At 37.3% G+C, this 20,275-nt stretch overlaps 1 protein-coding gene across 5 annotated transcripts in view; it reads left to right on the top strand.

The window, feature by feature from the left end:
- GRIA2 (glutamate ionotropic receptor AMPA type subunit 2) overlaps window positions 1-20,275 on the top strand; it is a 169,182-nt gene that overhangs the window by 113,059 nt on the left and 35,848 nt on the right. For all 5 annotated transcript variants that reach the window (XR_014812513.1, XM_084972125.1, XM_003482389.5 and 2 more), the window contains exons 7-9: window positions 17,117-17,284; window positions 17,548-17,652; window positions 18,546-18,656. Coding sequence is in view for 4 of the 5 variants with exons in the window: in XM_084972125.1 (XP_084828251.1) it covers window positions 17,117-17,284; window positions 17,548-17,652; window positions 18,546-18,656 (384 nt within the window). In the remaining variant the exon portion in view is untranslated. The remainder of the gene's footprint in view (window positions 1-17,116; window positions 17,285-17,547; window positions 17,653-18,545; window positions 18,657-20,275) is intronic.

Below are 20,275 nucleotides of genomic sequence, written 5' to 3' on the forward strand. Positions count from 1 at the left end.
GAGCTGCAGAAGGTGTTTATAAATTTTGGAGATGAATCCCTTGTCAGTCAATTCATTTGCAGATATTTTCTCCCATTCTGTGGGTTGTCTTTTCATTTTGTTTAGGGTTTCCTTTGCTGTGAAGAAACTTTTAAGTTGGATTATGTCCCATTTGTTTATTTTTGTTTTTACTGTCATTACTCTAAGAAGTGACTCTGAGAAGATGTTGCTGTTGTTTATGCTGGAGAGTGTTTCGCCTATGGTTTCCTCTAGGAAGAAGTAAAACTATCACTATTTGCAGATGACATGATAAAATACTTAAGAGTCTACCAGAAAACTGTTAGAGCTCATCAATGAATTTGACAAAGTCGCAGGATACAAATTTAATACATAGAAATCAATAGCATTTCTATATACTAACAATGAAAGATCAGAAAAAAAATTAGGGAAGCAATCCCATTTACCATCACATCCAAAAGTATAAAATACCTGGGAGTAAACCTACCTAAAGAGACAAAAGACCTGTACTCTGAAAATTCTAAGACACTGATGAAAGAAATCAAAGATGACACAAATAGATGAAAAGACATACCATGCTCTTAGATTGGAAGAGTCAATATTATCAAAATGACTATACTACCCAAGGCAATCTACAGATTCAGTGCAATCCCTATCGAATTCCCAAGGACATTTTTAACAGAACTATAACTAAGTGTCTTAAAGTTTGTTTGGAAGCACCAAAGACCCAGAATAGCCAAAGACATCCTGAAAAAGAAAAATGGTGCTGGAGGAATCAGGCTCCCTGACTTCAGTCTATACTACAAAGCAACAGTCATCAAAACCTTATGATACTGGCATAAAGACAGAAATAGAGATCAGTGGAACAAGATAGAAAGCCCAGAATTCAACCCACGCACCTACAGCCAACTAATCTATGACAAAGGAGGCAAGAATATACAATGGATAAAAGACAGCCTGTTCAATAAGTGGTGCTGGGAAAACTGGACAGCCACATGTAAAAGAATGAGATTAGAACACTCCCTAACACTATACACAAAAATAAACTCAAAATGGATTAAAGATCTAGAAATAAGACCAGATACTATAAATACGACATATTTCTGCTGTTGGTAGTAAGGTTTTTTTTTAATTTAAAAAAAATTTTTTTTTTTTTTATCCTTGTGCTGGTTACCTAATTGAGAGCATAGAGTAAAACCTAGGGAAGGGTATGTGGAGGAATGAGTAAGATGAAATCATTTCACTTCCTTTATGAACCTAGATTTATGAAAATTAAAAGCTATAGAATATTGTCAAATGTTAAGTGATTTGTTTACTTATTATAAAGTGGATTGTGCAAGAACCAGTCAGGGACAGTGTTATTTCAGTTGCTCTCATAGTTGTTTTGATACATTATGCAGAAGTTTTGTTCATGTTGTTTTCTGCACAAGAGGAAAAAAAAAAAAGATACAGATTTTGACCTTAAATTTAATATGGCCATCAGATTGGTCCTAGATAAAGATTAGATGCTTTACAGTTTTCTACTTTTGGGTGTGTAAATGGGTCCTATTAATTTTATGTCAAATTTAGGAAAGCATCCCAAAGGTATTAAAGAATAGCTGAGAGCTAATTTTTTCCCTCAAAATTAGGTGACTTCTTTTTTGTTGACCTTGACTGAAGTTGTGTCTGCCTATGTTTCTAACAAGATTGTAGGCTTGCAGGCATGCCTGTGTGTAACAGGGATGCTGAAAAGGCAAGGGGACCCATTATCTTTTGGGCTGGCAACAGGGTTCATGTCTGTTTGTGCTTAATGGGTGTCCAACTGGGGATCCTATTCTGTGGGATTCCATGTTTCATGCATCCAGACATGGTGTCCTTCAAGGTTTCTGATGGAGCGAGCATGTGGCATCCACCCTCAGATGGTGCTGACATGCTCCTTTTGAACTCTCTGTTAGTCATCATGTTGCCTGTTGCCTCCCACTGCTGCCTGCTGTGAGAAGGATGAAAGCAGAAGGAGATCATTATTTTCTCAAGGAAGTTGTCTCATTATTAAAGTTCATGTGCTATGCATCAAAATGCAAGGCGGATTTGGGGCATGTGAGATCTTTGGCAATGCATTCTGCCAACATTTTGGCAAAGAGCACATATTAGTCTGTTGGTGACCTTTCTCTTCTCCTTTCTTGATGCGGTATTTCCCCCCATTAGTGCCTCCCTTTTGGCTGCTTCTGTCAAATTTCAGAGATCATGATGGCCCTTCATGGTGGGAGCCACAAAAATGTAGTCACTGAGTCACTGTTTGACCCAATGTTCAAACGTTTCAAACATTTACAAAGACTAATTATTATTTTTTTCTTTTTTAGGGCTGCACCCATGGCACATGGAAGTTCCCAGGCTAGGGGTTGAATCAGAGCTGCAGCTGCCAGCCTATGCTGCAGCCACAGAAATGCCAGATTCGAGCTGCATCTGTGACTTACACCACAGCTCACAGCAATGCCAGATCCTTTAACCCAGTGAGAGAGGCCAGTGATTGAAGCTGCATCCTCACGTGTACTAGTCGGGTTCTTAACCCACTCAGCCATGATGGGAACTCCCACAAAGACTTACCTGCCAATAGATGTATTAGGCCTTTGTAGCTTCATAAAAAAGTACTGACAATCAGAGTTCCCACTGTGGCTTAGTGGGTTAAGAACCTGACATAATGTCTGTGAGGATGCAGGTTGGATCCCTGGCCTCACTCACTGGGTTAAGGATCTAGCATAGGTCACAAATTTGGCTTAGATCCACTGTTGCTGTGGCTGTGACATAGGTCGAAGCTGCGGCTCCAATTTGACCACTAGTCTGGGGACTTCCACATGCTGCAGGTGCAGCCATAAAAAGAAAAAGGAAAGTACTGACAATCCATGGGATGGATGTGGCTTTGGGTGTGAGTTCTTCCTAACACAAACACAAACTACTCATGTACTAAAGGGCCAGGAACTAAATACGTGATTTTCAAAAAATGACTCCTGCCTTTGGTAATACATAGTCTAATGAAGGATAAAAACATGTCAGTAGGAGTTCTCTTGTGACTCAGCTGGTAAATGATCTGGTATTGTCACTGCAGTGGTTCTAGTCGCTGCTTTGGCGCAGGTTCAGTCCCTGGCCTGGGAACTTCCATATGCCATGAGTGTGGCCACAAAAATTTAAAAAAAAAAGTGAAAAAATCTTAGTAAGCAAATATAACAGAGAGTGATGCATATAAATTATGCCAGCTCCTACACATATTTATGACAATCCGGGGAAAGGAAGGCTTTCCAAAGGTGGAACGCCTGAGCAAGGAGTTGCAGGTGGTTGAACAGGAGGAAAAGCATGGGAGGTGCTTAGGAAAGAGCAACACAGAGACTTAAAATGATGCAACAACATGGCAGATACAGGGAATTTGGGAGGGCTGTGTTGCCAAGAGATAAGCCTCTTCGATTGTCAACAGATGTAAAAGTGCAATTCCAGGACTGGCCTCTCATGATTGTTTCTCTCATGATTGTTCCATGAACAAAAGAAAGGAAGAAAAACTAGGTAGGGCCCAATATAGCATTTCCTAATATAAACAAGTAGTACATGTGATCTGTTTAAGGAAAGGGAGCAAAAATATCTCCAACTGTGTGCTTTAATGCTGTCTTTTGGGTCATTTACTGCATCACGTACATTGCCTGATGATTAAAATCATATTTTATTATACTAAAATGAACACTTGTGCTATAGGCATGAAAATCTGTACAAAAATTCTATGGTTAGGTGTTAGAAACTACATAATTATATCAAGTGGTGGAACTATTAATGATTGTTTTAAAGTTTTAGTCTTCCCTGAAAGTTAATACAGCTACTATAGCTTTATAATTTAAACTGATCTTATTCAATAAATATAAGATCTTAAATGTTTTAATATTTAAAATATTTTTATAACCACCAAATATAAATTGCAAATGTTAAATTTCTTCATTCTTATATCCTGTACAAAAAAAAGCTCTAGAATCGTGGCATTGAGATTTTTACATCTGACTCTGTTTCACCAATTTGCTAATTTAGGGCAATGTTCATTCATTCATCCATTTAATACACATTTACTGAGTTTTTTTTTGTTTTATTTTTGAAAGTATAGTTGATTTACAATATTGTGGCAATTTTGCTGTACAGCAACATGACCCAGTCATATATATATATATATATATATATATATATATATATATATATATTCTCTTTCTTATATTATCTCCAGTAATGGTCTATTCCAAGAGACTGGCTATAGTTCCCTGTGCTATACAGCAGGACCTCATTGCTTATCCACTCTAAAAGTAATAGTTTGCTTCTACTGATGTCAAACTCCCAGTCCATCCCACTCTCTCCCCTTCCCCTTTGGCAACTGCATGTCTGTTCTCTTATGTTTGTGAATCTCTTTCTGTTTTGTAGGTGGGTTCGTTTGTGCCCTATTTTAGATTCCACATGTGAGTGATACCATGAGTTTTCACTCTACAAGCACACATTGTTCTAAGTGTCAGAAAAAAAAAAGACAAAGTTCTAGTCTTCAAGGAGTTGACTCTCTTCAGGAGAAATAACCTTTTAATCTTCATGGAAAATTTTTTAACTGGCATCTTAGTATTGACACATTCTAAGCTTCTGATTTCCACACCTGCTCCCTCTTCAGCCCCTGTAAAACTATTCCTGCAACACTCTTTCCGTTTCAGCTTAAGGCAACCCTATTTTTTCAGTTGTTCCTTCAACCAAGAACAGAAATGTCCTCTCTTTCTAGGTAGCCCACATCCAAACTGTCAGGAAATCCTACCATCTCTTCTGTACTCACCCTATAAACAATCATCATGGCCCTGTGAGTGGAGGTGTTGCAATGCTCTTCTAGGCTGTGTTCCTTGCCTCTACATTTGCCCATTTATCTTCCCTACTTTTGGTCCTTTTAAAATTTAAATTGCATTATGCCACTGTTCCTCTCCAAGCCCTCCAGTGTTTCTCTGTGCCACTTGGTTTAAAAGCTACACTCATCCCTAAATACTCTGTCACCCAGTCACCCTGCCTTCCTCTCTTGTGTTCTCCCCTCATTCCCTTTGCTTCAATTGCTGTGGCCTTTCTGCCCTTTCCTTCTCACTTCAGGACCTTTGAACTGGCTCTTTCCTCTTCTTTCCCTTAATATCTTCAAGGCTAAGCCACCTGCCCTCTTTCAGTCTTTGTTCAAATGCCTTCTCCTCAAGGAAGTCCATAGCAGGCTTTTTTTTCTATTTAAAATTGCAGTCGTAGAGTTCCCCTTGTGGCTCAGTGGTAATGAATCTGATAATATCCATGAGGATGCACATTCCATCCCTGGCCTTGCTCAGTGGGTTAAGGATCCTGTGTTGCCGTGGATGTGGCTTAGACTGACAGCTGCAGCTCCAGTTGGACCTTTAGCCTGGGAACTTCCATATACCAAGGGTGCGGCTCTAAAAAGACAAAAAAAAAAAAAAAAATTGCGATCACTCCATCCTTTGGGGTGTGCCCCATTGCCCTTTCCCTACTCCAGTTTTTCATCTGTCTCTCTTTAATACCTCTTTAATACTGCACTGGATTTATAATTAATTTACGCATGCCTTGTTAACTGTCTGTCTCTTCCGACTTAAAAGGAAATGCCATGGGGGCAGGGATTTTTCTTTGTTGGTATTTGTTCACTGATGTATCCCAGGCTCTTAGAATAAAGCTGCGTACATAGCAAAGGCTTTTTGAATGAACAGATAGAGGAAAGCAAAGGTTCTGTGGTAGCATCTGTAAAATGCTTATAATCTGGCAGTAGGAAATGGCTCCTTTTGGGAATGTAAAACCCACAGGAGAGGTACGAATGGGGAGACAGAAGGGAGAGTAGTTCCCCATCGAGAAAATAAGGAATTAAAGTCCCCAGTACAAGGAAGATAGAAATAGTTCTGTAAGCCTGCAGGTTGAAAAGAGGTGTTTTGAGGGCATGCTGAGAAATTATGCCTTATAAACATGTAGGATTCAGATATTTTTAATTTGTTTTATTAAAGTATAGTTGATTTACAGTGTTGTGTCAATTTCTGCGGTATAGCAAAGTGACCCAGCTATACATATATATACATTCTTTTTTTCTCATACTATCTTCCATCATGGTCTAATCCAAGAGATTAAATAATGCCATTTGCAGCAATATGGATGCAACCAGAGATTCTCATATTAAGTGAAGTACATCAGAAAGTGAAAGACAAATACCATATGATATGACTTATTTGTGGAATCTAAAAAGTGGCACAAATGATCCTATCTACAAAAACAAAAACAGATCAGGGACATGGAGAGCAGACTTGTGGGTGCCAGGCTCAAGAGGGGAGGGAGCGGGAAAGAGCCACATCCTGGGTGCCTTGCTGTCCCACTCAGGAAGGTTTTGTCTTATTCTGAGAGCAACAGGGGCCCCTAGAGGAGAGTAGCCTCATTACTTGGTTTTGATGAGGTTTTGAAGAGGATGACAAGCTGCCCTGGTGACAATAGGTCTTGGTGCCTTTAAGGAAAATCTCACAATCCAGAAAACAACTGGCAGTTTTCTGAATGGTACTGTGGCATGAGGCTGGAGAGATATAAAGGGATGTGTTATATTTGCCAACCCTTTCCATTTCTTTAGAAATAATAATTGCAAAAAAAGAATGCTGCCTTTATGACATACTAATATAAATTGAATTGAGAGATGTTTGTGGATTGAAAATGAGACTTGAAAAGGCAGTCTGCATCCTTCTGTCTTATTGACCTCACATACTGAGCTTTGTACAGAGTAGGCACATAACAGAGATTTGTTGAAATGAAGAGGAAAGAAGGAGAAAACGTTAAGTCAACACTTTGAAAATGTTGTGTCACTAAGAAAGAAAAAAAGCAATTATCATTGCTATAGAAATGGGATTTAAGTTCCTGCCCTAGCATTTGTTATATTCTTTTACTCAGCCCTGGCAGAAAAGTAGTGTTATTTTCCTGGATGAAATGTATAAAATACCATAGTAATCAGACCTGAACCATCACATCACCTGGGTTTAAATGGGACAATAAAAATGAGCATTTTAGGAGTTTCAGTGGATTATGAATCAACCTGTAGCACCCTCGGGTTGCTGTAGCTCAGTGGATTAAGAATCAACCTGTAGCACCTCGGGTTGCTGAGGAAGCTCAGTTTCAATCCTCGGCAAAGTGGATTAAAAGGATCCCACGTTGCCTCATCTGGGGCAAAGGTCTCAGCTGAGGCTTGGAGTCAACCCTGGCCTGGAAACTTCCAGTAAAAAATCAATCAATCAATAAGAATTTTACCTTCCTCCGAAAAATGTTGACAGCAGGCAGATGATAAAGATGATTGATGCTATCTCAGAAATAATTTATACACACTTCTCTTTTAATTTTTTTAAAATTTTTATTTATTTATTAAATGGATTGCTTTTTTTTTTCTTCTTCTTCTTTTTGTCTTTTTAAGGCTGCACCTACAGCATGTGAATGTTCCCAGGCTAGGGGTCACATCAGAGCTGCAGCTGCCAGCCTGTGCCACAGCCACAGCAACTTGGGATCTGAGCCTCATCTGCTACGTAGACCACAGCTCACGGACACGCTGGAACCTTAACCCACTGAGTGAGGCCAGGGATTGAACCCGTGTTGTCATGGATACTAGTCAGATTCATTAACCACTGAGCCATGACGGGGAACTCCCCACACTTCTCTTGTTAGGTTGGTTCTCAGTGTTTCTGAAGTCTTCAACAACTTGCAAAAAATGTAATTACCTATTCTGCCTTGTCACGTTGAGAGTTTGAATCTATGTCTGAGGGGGCCTGCTGGTGTTAAGGAATTCAACGATACAGGGCTGACATTATGTAGCACTTTAAATAATGGTTTTCCTGCAAGAACCTCATTTTACTTAGGAGAAGACTTAAAAGCAGGGATTCAAACTTTCTTAATTGCTGTCCTAAGAGAGTTATTAGGTCTGTCTGAAAATAGTATAATCTTTTTGAGTTCAGTAATTAGCGTCATGCATTAAATAGTACCCTGGTGGCTTTGTAGAATTAATTCTGCTTCTCGAATGTTTTAACTGACGGAACCTACTGCTGGCACATTGGCATGCCCTACAACTAATATTAAAGCAATTTATTTGTTTTTTGACATGCAAAATGGAGACTTGAGCAGGGCCAGGAATTGAACCCACATCTTCATGGGTACTAGTCAGTTCCTTACTGCTGAGCCACAACAGGAACTTCCGACATACTAGTCTTTATTGAACAATAATGTATTAAACCATTTAAATATATATTATGTCGTTAAAAATGAGCATACATTAGAGTTGCTGTTGTGGCTCAGCAGCTCAAAGATTCAATGTTATTTCTTTGGTGATATGGGTTTGATCTCTGGCCTTGCTCAGTGGGTTAAGGGTCTGGCATTGCCCCAAGCTGTGGTATAGGTCACAGATGCAGCTTGGATCCTGTGTCGCCATGGCTGTGGCGTAGGCCTGCAGGTGCAACTCCAATTCGACCCCTAGCCGGAGTACTTCCATATGCCATAGGTGGGGCTATACAAAGAAAAAAAATAAACATGTATTACCTCTGTTTGAATTATAATGCAGAATATCTGGGTACATTTCATATCCATGTTTCTTCATCTGGAAAGGGAATGAATGTCTGGAATCTCTGAGATTTATCCCAGATATCTAATACCACAGTTATGTGATGTGCAAATTTAGGCACTCAATAAAACATTTGGTAACATTTCTAATTTTTGCTGACTCAGCGATCGTCAAATGGCTCCCCTGTCTTTCAAAGATTGTAGTGACTTGCATGTGGTCATCTCTGCTGAAATCAAATCTTAAATTACCATGGAAAACATTTGTTTTATTTTTCATAGAATGCAAAAAATAAGGAAATTTCACCTACTAGAATATTCCTAAGAGGTGGGGTTCATCAGGGGAAGAATTTATGCAACCAACAAAATAAAATATTTGCCTCTAAGAAAGTCTTTGCTTACCTATAAGTGAATCAAAACAAGACAATGTATTGATTTGAGTATGTTTTTCCTGTCTTGGTGAATCTGATTACTTTTAACTGAAAATTTGAATCCTTAAGTGCATCTAAAGTTTCAGAATGTAAAAGCATTTGTCCTTAAGCAAGATTTTCAGTCAGGTTCAAGAGCCAATCTGGATAATTAAGTAATAAATATGTTGCTTTTAATACATTCTTTTTATGTGAAGAATCATTCTTCATGTAAAAATTAAATTAAAATTATTTTTATGCAAGATTGTAAATCAACCATACTTTAACACAAAAATTCAAAATATTTTATTATTCATAAAGAATAAAAATAAAGGATGCTAATTTTGGTTTCTTGTCAAAGAAGCTGTCTTTTCACCTATGGAGATGTGTTACAGCCTTGTGTGCTTATTAAAGATGTGGCATTTTCATTAGTTTTCTAATTAAGACTTTATTTTTTAAAGCAGGTTTAGGTTCACAGCAAAATTGAGCAGAGTACAGAGATTTCCTATATACCCTGTTTCCTAATACTTGCAAGCCTCCTCCAATATTAACTTCACTCACCAGTGCCCAGGTTGTTAGAATCCATGAACCTACATTGACCTATAATTACCCAAAGTCCACTGCTTATATTACTATTCACTTGATGTTGTACATGCTGTGGGTTTGGGCAACTGCATAATAACATGCTTTCATCATTCTAGTTTCCTACAAAGTATTTTCATTGCTCTAAAATTACTCTGATCTTCATCTTTTCATCCATACTCCCATCCCCAACACCTTGCATCCACCAATGATAATTTTCATGGTCTCCAGAGTTTTGCCTTTTCTGGAATGTCATAGAGTTGAAATCATGCAGTATGTTGCTTTTTCTGATTGTCTTCTTTCACTTAGTGATATGCATGTAAAGTTCCCTCATGTCTTTCTGGGGCTTGGTAGCTCATTTCTTTTTAGTGCTGATATTATTCTGTTTTCCACATGTACCTCAAATTATTGATCCCTTCATTTATTGAAGAACATCCTGGTTGTTTCAAGTTTTGGCAATTATGAAGAAAGCTGCTGTGAACATCTGTGTGGTGGCTTTTGAGTGAATATACAGTTTCAACTCCTTTGGGTAAATACCAAGGAGTGCACTTGCTAGATCATGTGGGATGACTATGTTCAGTTTTGTGAGAAATGACCTGTCTCCCAAGCTGTACCATTTTGTGTTTCCGCTGACGATAAATGAGAGCTCCGGTTGCTCCAATGATGTTGAGTTTTACTGAAGATTTTGTGATTTTATTCAGTGAAACTACAAAGGGCACATGTTCAAAAGGCTTTACAGGAAATTAAAGATGACCTTAATACAGACAGCTCTTTTCCAGAGTGTAGACTTTGGTTGAATTTGAAATTAAGACAATTGAATAATATTCAGTTTACAATGTACTTCATGAGACTGTTTTTCTTTCCTATGATTTTAATTGATTCTAGGTCATTGCCAAGGAGCTTTAAAAAAAGATTTTCTAGGGTGTTCCTGTCATGGCTCAGTGGTAATGAAGCCAGCTATAATCCATGAGGATGTGGGTTCGATCCCTGGCCTCGCTCAGTAGGTTAGGGATCCGTCATTGCCATGAACTGTGGTGTAGATCACAGACATGGCTCAGATCCCTCATTGTTGTGGCTGTGGTGCAGGCTAGCAGCTGAAGCCCTGATTGGACCCCTAGCCTGGGAACTTCCCTATGCTGTGGATGTGCCCTCCCCCCCAAAAAGACAAAAATTAAAAATTAAAAAAGACTTCCTAAAATTTTTCATATAGGCTTAATTATTTTTCCTAGAGCTCATCATTCTTGACTATGTTGATAATCTTCTAATGAAGAAACTGAGAATTATATTGTGTAATATTCTCTAGGAAAATACCATTCAGTTTATAATAATTTTATTTAACTAAATAATTTATGCTTTTTAAAAAATTAAACATTTAAAATTTACCAGCCCATAAAACTTTTAACATCCCCAAGTATGTTACACAAACACTATTTTTATGGAAAGTAATTGTTGTTAAGGAAAATTTTAAAATGGTAATTTGTTTGAACCATGCTGATCAAAGTAAAACAGGAGTTGTTACTGTAGGATTTCTCAGGGCCTATAATATGCCAACGTGAAGATCATTTTCTGAACTTATTGGAACAGAGACACTTGTAGATCAAGACGGTTATTGTCCAAACATGGTAAAAACAAGCTAGTTTTATACCAAGATAGACAGTAATAAAAGGAAAGAAGAAAGAAAAATGCCGGTCAATAACTTGCATTTTAAGCATATTTTACAACTTATTCAGCTTCTCCTCTCCTATAATTCTATTCATTTGATATGGAACTTGCCAAATAAGGGGACGAGCAGTCCCATGTGCCTGGGACTCTAGACTTTCTCTTCTAAAACTGGGATGGTTTCAGGGTAACCAGCATGACTGGCCACCCTCATTACCCGAGAAACAAAGAGATCTGGATTTAAATTCTACCTACATCAATTTTTGTGTCTGTGTGTGACTCCGAGTGAAATATAACTCGATAACTTGCCATCTTCACCTATAACATTGGAATACAAATAGTTGCATAGAATTTTTTTTTTAAAAGGTCTTACTAGGAATCTCTCCAGCTCAGGTTTGGCATAGAGAGAGAGAATTAGGTCTACAGGAATTCTTCCCTTTTTTCCTCACCTTCCTTTCCAACACTACTATAACATAGAAAAGACAGTGTTCTTATTTTCTTGATAAGAAGCCTTAGACACTGATGCTTTAGTGCTCAAGGCGACAGAGCAGTAAATGGTAAAATCAGGGCTTGAGGCAGCCCTGATTGGAATCAGAAGATACTGTATTTGATGCTTTCTAAACTATGCTCACTTCAATTTCGAGTGTCAAGGAAAATTTGGAAAGTAGGCATTCATAGGAAATTTTGTAACACTTTCATAATACTAAAGCTGGTACTTATTGTTTTTTTTTTCTATCTTAGCACCTTGCAGATAACATATGTTTCAGAACAGGTGCTATTATGACGATGGCCCATAAAGATTTATGTTAGAGCCTATTTATCCACTTTATAGATTCATTAACTTTTAGATGTATATAGAAGTTGTTTTCATCTCCTTTTGTTTTGTTGTTTAACTGTCAGAATATCATTTTCTGGTATCAGTGATTATAGTAATGTATTATTGAATAATGTCTGATGACTTTTGGGTATAACAAACATGTTTAAAATGCATGTTTCATTTTACTTTTGAAAAACAAGTCTCAATAAAGATGCATTTAAGATGGAATAAAAAGTGCATTTGGAAAATGGACCATAACAGCGTTTTCCCAGATTTTTTTCTTCAAGTGGGACAGGACATGATTGTGATACAGCACTTGAGAAGATAATGGCCCCCCACTGAAATATAAATTTCCCACTCAGCTGAGGGATTTCACAGAACATAAGCATCAGGGCGGAGATGATGCATTTGTTTTCAAAGAAGGAGGAGATTGTTACATGGCCATCATGCTCCGTTTGAATTAATTTACATCTAGTTTAGTGAATGGTAGAATAAAACTGAATTTTTTAACTATCCAATCAAAAATGCAAACATATTTGTTTAGAAAAAATAAATGAGCTGTGAATGCAGAACATAAACATGAAGGGACTCTGGTTGCAGAGGCTGTTGATTTTTCTCTCAGCCCAGAATTGTGTGTCTATGATCATGACTTTTAATTGACAATGATAATAGGCTTGAGAGTTGATTAGATTTGAACATTTGAAAAAGGTTGGAAGGATTTTCCTTCTTCGTGCACTCAGGCTCTGAATCATAATGATAACATTCCACATGGACTTAAATGCTTTTAGTTCATTCAACCTCATCTTATTTTTTAATGCAGTTTGCCAGCATTTATAGAGCTTGGAAACATTTAGCAGATGGCTTTATAGATTTCTCATAGTGTCATGAGCTGACTCAAGGAAGAGTCTGGCTTTTAATTATTATCATAACTCTTGAATACAAACTGCAATACTAGTTTCTTTTTTAATGAGTGAATTTATTTTTTATTATATTTGGTTTACAGTATTTCTTCAGTTTTGGTTGTACAGCATAGTGACCCAGTCACACATATGTGTACATATTTTTTCCTACTATCTTGCATCATGTTCCAACCCAAGAGATTCTCTGTGCTGTACAGTAGGACCCCATTGCTTATCCATTCTAAATGTAATAGTTTGCATCTGCTAGCCCCAAACTCCCCATCCATCCCCTTTCCTCCTTCCCCCGGACAACCACAAGTCTTCTTTCCATTTCCATGACAACCACAAGTCTTCTCTCCTGTCCATGATCAGTTCCTGTTTTGTAGATAGGATCATTTGTGCCCTATTTTAGATTACACATATAACAATGTCATATGGTATTCGTCTTTCTCTTTCTGACTTACTTCAGTTAGTATGAGAATCTCTAGTTGCATTCACATTGCTGCAAATGGCAAAATATTAGTTTCTGTTTCTGATTCAGTGACCCATACTTCATCGTAAGAATAAAATTAGCAATGAAATTATTGCTGTATAAGAAAGGGAATTAATCAATGTTTATTTTTTCCTCTAGGATAATAGAGAAAGACATGTAAATGACACAGATATATCCTGATGTGATACCTATATTTCTCCAAGAAATCTTAAGTAGATATGATTTAAAAACAATGCTTTTGATATAATATAGTTGTTTTTTTTTGAAAAGGCCCATGGATATTGTAGAATACTTGGGAAAGAAATATCATCATGTATGTTTCCTCCCTATTATTATAACCAATTTGTTTATTTTCTTTCCTTTTTTGTTGAAGGAATATAACCATTTTTCATCACTTGCATTTTTTTGTTGAAAAAATTAAGTTGTAATAATAATGATTTTCACTTATTTTATGGCTGGCATCATTTGCACTGTTACATAATTTTTATTAGTAGAATTTTTAATGGCTGTGTAATACTTACATGAGGCAGAAATTATAGTTTTCCAACATTTCTTTACTGAAATTCCCTTGTGGTGCAGTGGGCTCTGGTGTTGTCACTGCAGTTGCTCAGGTCGATGCTGCGGTGCAGTTTCAATCCCTGGCCCTGGAACTTCCACATGCCACAGGCACAGCCAGAAAAAAAAAACCCAAAAACAAAAATCCACAAACAAAATTCTTTATCTGTCAGAAATTTATGTTCTTTCTAATTTTTGCCTGTTACAAATGATACTGAAATCATTCTTTTTGTGTGAAAATTCTCGGTATTTGAGAGTATTTTCTTAGGATAGGTTTCCAGAATTTATGTTTTCAACCCAGTAATAAAAGTTGCCTAAATGTATATGTAACCTAGTATATTTTGCTAATTTCTTATATGTATAATTTGAAGGAAAATATTGCAGATTTGGGGAAAAATTTGCAATAGGTTTTATTTAGATCCACCTAGAAGAGGGATTTATAGGAAACTCAAGTACAACCATCCAGGAGATAATCTAGATTTGTCGAGAAGGATTTATGTATAGACCTTCAATGACATTGCTTAACTGGCAACACATAAGAAGAAATTTTAGTAAGAAAATTCATTAGAAAATGTGAATTTCTTATTATAGTTAACAGCACTCAATCACAGTTATGTGGGCTCAAAATAATTTTCTCTTTTTCTTCTTCCTACCAACTTTCCCATCAAATTTGATTCATTCATATGATAAATCGAAAGTGATTCAACTAAATTAGTTTATGCAAAAATTAAGTGACAATTTCACACTACTATTTTTAGCATTAAAATAGTGGAGTCTTAAAATTTTTCTGGGTACAAGGAAGGGATAATTCGTACCATACAAATTATTTTTCTCATTTGTTGTGATATCTCTCACATTGCAAAACAAGATAATTGTTTATCCACCATTGGATTGATTTATAACACTGTACTTGTATATTGTAATTATCTGTTTATATAACTTTGCATTGGGAGAGAATGTGAGTCCTATAAAGATAAAATCCACATCAAGATCTCTGACCAAGCTTCGCTCCCTCCTTCTTTATATCCTTCTTTTCTTCCCTCCTTCTCTCTTTCCTTCCCTCTCCCTCCCACTCTCCTCCCTTCCCTCCCCCTGCCCCTCTCCCCCCTCTCTTCCTTCCATCCTTCCCTCCCTCCTTTCTTCCTTCCACCCTTCCCTCCCTCCTTTCTTCCTTCTACCCTTCCCTCTTTCCTTCCTTGCATCCCTCCTTTCTTCTTTCTTTCCTTCCTTCCCTTCTTCCTTCCAATTAAATCTCTTCAGTGTGCCTGACCCTGCCCTGGGCTCTGATAATTCAGTGGTGACAGATAGGTTTTCTGCTTCCCTAGAGTAATATTCCAGTGAGGATGAGAGATGAAGTAGACAAAAAGAATGTGCAAAGAGGATACTCAGATGCTGGGAGAGTCTATGTAGGAAATAAGGTCATGTGCAGGAGAGTGACCCAGAGTGGGCTGGGCAGGAAGTCATGTTTGAGCCTATGGATGCAATTTAAAGCCATGGACTGAATGAGATTACCTAGAGCAAGGAAAGTTGATGTGAAATGGAAAATTTAGTACATTTTTCTCAACAAATGTTCCTGTGAGGAAAATAGAAAAAAAAATACTGGAAATTGGAAGAAGATATGGGCATAAGTAGTGGTTATATCTTTCTATATTATCTATCTATCTATCTATCTATCTATCTATCTATCTATCTATCTATCTATTTATCTAGCTACCTACCTATCTATCTATCATCATCATCGTCATCCGCCTACAATTTAATGTGCCTAATTTCTTTCTTGTTTTATTTTTGGTAGGAATTAACTAGAGCAGTTAAATTGTGAAGTGATGATTCAATAGAGAAAAAAAGGCTGATGCACTATATTGAGGGTATAACTGCAGAAACAATACCCTCATGAAGATGAGAGGGGTGGGATCCATGCGCTGCTGGAGTGGTTGGAGGGGCCACCTCATGTGATGTCAACTCAGGAGGGAGACAGAGTAAATGTGGAGCTTGGTAGTTTTTCAGTTGAAAAATTAGTGAGTTCTGTCTGTTGGCCTCTTATTTTCTTGGTGACAGAGGAGGCAAGCTAATGAGCAGGTGTTCAGGGAAAGAGGCATGTATGGATGTGTATAGAGAAGATGCAAAGAAGGTATGGAATAATCACTTTTGAGAGTTGTGGGAGAACCAAGTTACTGAAGGAAGAGGAGGGTTATTTGGAAATATTGGGTACCCATTTTGAATTTGGGGTCAAGGATTTTAGAATGTCACTAAATCAGTATGATATTGTATTTTTTCCTAGCTTCATTGTACTTTTGTTACCTAAAGTTTGAAAAATATTCAATAACATAAATTTCCTCAGCAGTTATTAGAGCTTTCATGTTAAAATGTGATGTATTATTACTGACAGAAGCATCATAATTAGATAGATGGCAGTATGTATGCATGCCATAATAATACTTATCCAGCCCTGCTATACTTTGTACACATGTAGTAGCTTTTGTTTATTTATTTTCCTGCTTGGTCTCCATCTCCTAAAATATCCTGCTCTCCCACTGGGATCTGAATCCCATAAATTTGGAACCAATATTGTCATAGATTATGAAGCATGAGGGGACATAGAAATCTTGGAGTTTGGTGGTTCTTTTATTTATCATAATCACCTAGAGGAGCTGAAAAACAAACACTCCAAAGACCTCTGCAGATCCATGTGGAATTAGAGATTAAAGACCCCTAAACTAATCAGCATTCTTTCCATATTGCCCCATGAATCTCATTAGACATTGGAAAATATTGATTTGTTAATTTGATAATTGCCTGTATTAGCATATCAAGCCATAAGGTGATACTCTAAGAAACTAGTTAGAAAAATAAAAATGAAAACATCAACACAGTTATTATGGAAGGTCTCACCTGAGAGAGTTAAGATGTTAACATAATTGAAAAGGTTTAGAATCTAGGGATAGTTCATAGTTCCAATATTCCATACTAATCCTGTTATATTCTTGGATTTCTAGAGGTAGAAATTGTGCCTAGGTTCTTGGACTTTGATATAGTATGTATGGTGGGTAACTGTAGCCTTGATTGCCAGTGCTACATGTCTCTGAATTTTCTCCCATTCTTATGGTATGTGTATGGTACTTTTCAGTACACTTCTGCCCTGACTTATGACGCTGTTCAAGTGATGACTGAAGCTTTTCGCAACCTACGGAAGCAGAGAATTGAAATCTCCCGACGGGGGAATGCAGGAGATTGTCTGGCAAACCCAGCGGTGCCCTGGGGACAAGGTGTAGAAATAGAACGGGCCCTTAAACAGGTCAGTCACTCAGTATGATTGCAATGTGTCTTAATGGTGGCCACTATTTTTTTCCCTGCTGAATTCATCATTCTTGTTTTATTCCTTATGTTTTACCGAAAGGGAATTTTTTCCCCCTAACAATGCAAAGGTACATTGAAGAATAAGAAGAAACCTCTTCAGTGTGGTTTTCTTGACTTGCTCGCAGGGAGAGTCATCTGGTCAACCAGTCTGTATCTCATTGAAGTGAATTTATAACTGCTTCTTTCCCATTTCCTCCTTAGGTGCAGGTTGAAGGTCTCTCAGGAAATATCAAGTTTGATCAGAATGGCAAAAGAATAAATTATACAATTAACATCATGGAGCTGAAAACAAATGGGCCTCGGAAGGTAAATCATTACTTGTTTGAAGGGATTTTCTCTGCGTGAGGAAGTGAGTTAGTGAACCTGTCACCTCATCTTCCGGAGCCGTCTTGGATATGTGTATTCACATAAATGGAGTTCAGCAACTTCAAGAAACATATATTCTAAAATATTTTTTTCTGAATAGAATTACTTATTTCTTGTAAATTACAGGGGAATGTAATTTTAAAATGTCTAAAGAGAGAGAGAGACAGAGACAGAGACAGAGAGGGAGGTGGAGAAGAGTTTAATGAGGAAAAAAAAAACTATTAGCTGAATGATTATGTTTCAGAAGACCCAAAATAGCTGGTGCAAATGTGCATGTAACTGTTCAATTGAAATTATTTTTTTCTACTGTTGTGGCCAAAGTACCACTGTTAAAATTTTATTTGTATTTCTGTATGATCACTCCCATACAGATTACCCTTGGAGAATATGAAAAGTGAACATTAAGAGACAAGCTGTTTCTAAGAATTTTTAAAAAATTATTAGAGTATAATTGATTTACAATGTTGTGTTAGTTTTAGTGTATGGCAGTGATTCAGTTGTACATACACATATATTAATTCTTTTTCAGATTCTTTTCTCATATAGGTTATCACAGAACATTGAGTATCCCTGTGCTATACAGTAGGTCCTTGTTGCTTATAAATTTTATGTATAGTAGTGCGGATATAATAATGCCATTCAAGAATTATTTTTGTTTGCTTGTTTCTAGAGTCCCTTTCTGTTTCTGTTAGATTCACATACATATAATATGTCTCTGTTTAAAGCAACCTAGTTAATCTAAGTGTAAGTGCAGATTCAGACATGGGTTTGAAAATAGTTCCATGCTTTGCCAATGGAGAAGTCATGTGTTCAACTTCTATACCCTTTTTCAGATTGGATATTGGAGCGAAGTGGACAAAATGGTTGTTACCCTCACAGAACTCCCTTCTGGGAATGATACCTCTGGGCTTGAGAATAAGACTGTTGTTGTCACTACAATTTTGGTAATAAGTTACATATGCCTATGTTTTACATTATTTTTTATGAAAAAGGTCTGCCAGTTAGAATTTGTCACATATTTTAGGACAATAACTACTATGGTGCTGCTTTTTGAATGATTTGGTCATCCATTTCATGTTTTCTCTGTCCAAAGGACTCACTAACATGGTCTAGAACATTCAGAATATTTCCTATCCCCTTAAGATTTAGCTTTAGCTTGTTAGATTATTCCTAACGTGGTGCTTACGTGGGTGGGCACCCAGAAAGTCTAGGCAAGGCTTCCTGGTATTTCTTTGGGTGTTTCACCTTTCCATTCCCACACAATGCTGGGTCCATTCTGTCCTTATACTTGTCACATGGTTTAATAACATTGTCCACGTCTCTGTTTCATACAGAAAGGTGAACTCCTTTAAAGACAAGAGTCACACCTCTTCTTTTTAACCCCAAGTCTCAACACAAGTCCTTGCACTTGTTACATGGTTTCATAACATTGTCAACTTCTCTATCTTCATATGAAAAGATGAACTCCTTAAAGACAAGGGTGATCTCTCTTTTACTTAACCCTAGGTCTCAACACAGTAGGTGGCCTGTAGCTAGTGCTAAATAAATACATATTGAATGAATGAGACAAATTGAACTGGATCTTGACCTAGGCTTCAGAGGGTTGGAAGGAGACATAGATATCATGACAAGCTGTTGGTGAAATGAAACTGGGGAAATGTGGTAGTAGTAGTAGCAGTAGTAGTAGTAGCAGTAGTAGTGATTTTGTAACAAAACAATCTTATCTTGTTTTACTAAGCTGTGGTATAGTAAATTTGTGGGATTTATTATGGTAACAATATTTAGAAGGGAGCATAGATAGGGTAATAAGGGATTTGGATAAGAACATTGGTTGGCATTCAGAAATAACTTGATAAATGTAAGCTAGACAGTTGAGGATTTTTGCCTTTAATAGTGCCACTGAGAGAAATCATCTCACTGAGGCCCCAAATATCCTTAGTGCCACTTTCCAATGGAGAAAATTGGGCTGATGTTGAGTCATTTTTTTCATGCTTCCTCTTTACGGTGTTCACAGGGGCATGCTGCTCTAGCTATCATTGTGGCATAATTCTAAGATATTCTATCTCATACAGGAAGTGAGACCTCAAGTCTGAGAGGGTAGAATCATTACATCTCCATGGCAATGACTTCTTCAGGCTGCACACCACTGGCCATGAAGCTAATTTCTACCAGAACCTTATCCTCAAGCCAGTAGCACATAGGGTTTTGGGCAAATGCTAGTTCTTTGGAGTCAGGGTAGCCTTAGAAGAGGAGAGAGGTAGATCTGAACCACAGTATTCCTTTCTTAAACTTTAGTAGTTACAAACATGACAAGGAGACAGACTAACTGTGCTCTTGAGTCTCTTGTTTACTTTGTTGTGGCTAAGTACAAGCCATATTAATGAACCATAATGATAAACATTTGAGGACGTTTGTTTAGAAGTATTATGCTTATTTTTTCCACTAGTATTTGTCCATTATGTATATTATACAGTGTCTCTGGCTAAAGTGGCTAAAGGTAATAATTAAACCAGAATATGTGAGTCTATGAAGGTAGGCGATTAACAGCTGTTTTTTTTTTTTT

This window comes from Sus scrofa, chromosome 8, assembly GCF_054392235.1.
Source record: "Sus scrofa isolate SSC_HxYL_T2T_F1_AM1 chromosome 8, Sscrofa_HxYL_maternal_Yorkshire_Landrace_v2.0, whole genome shotgun sequence".
Lineage (NCBI taxonomy): Eukaryota > Metazoa > Chordata > Mammalia > Artiodactyla > Suidae > Sus > Sus scrofa.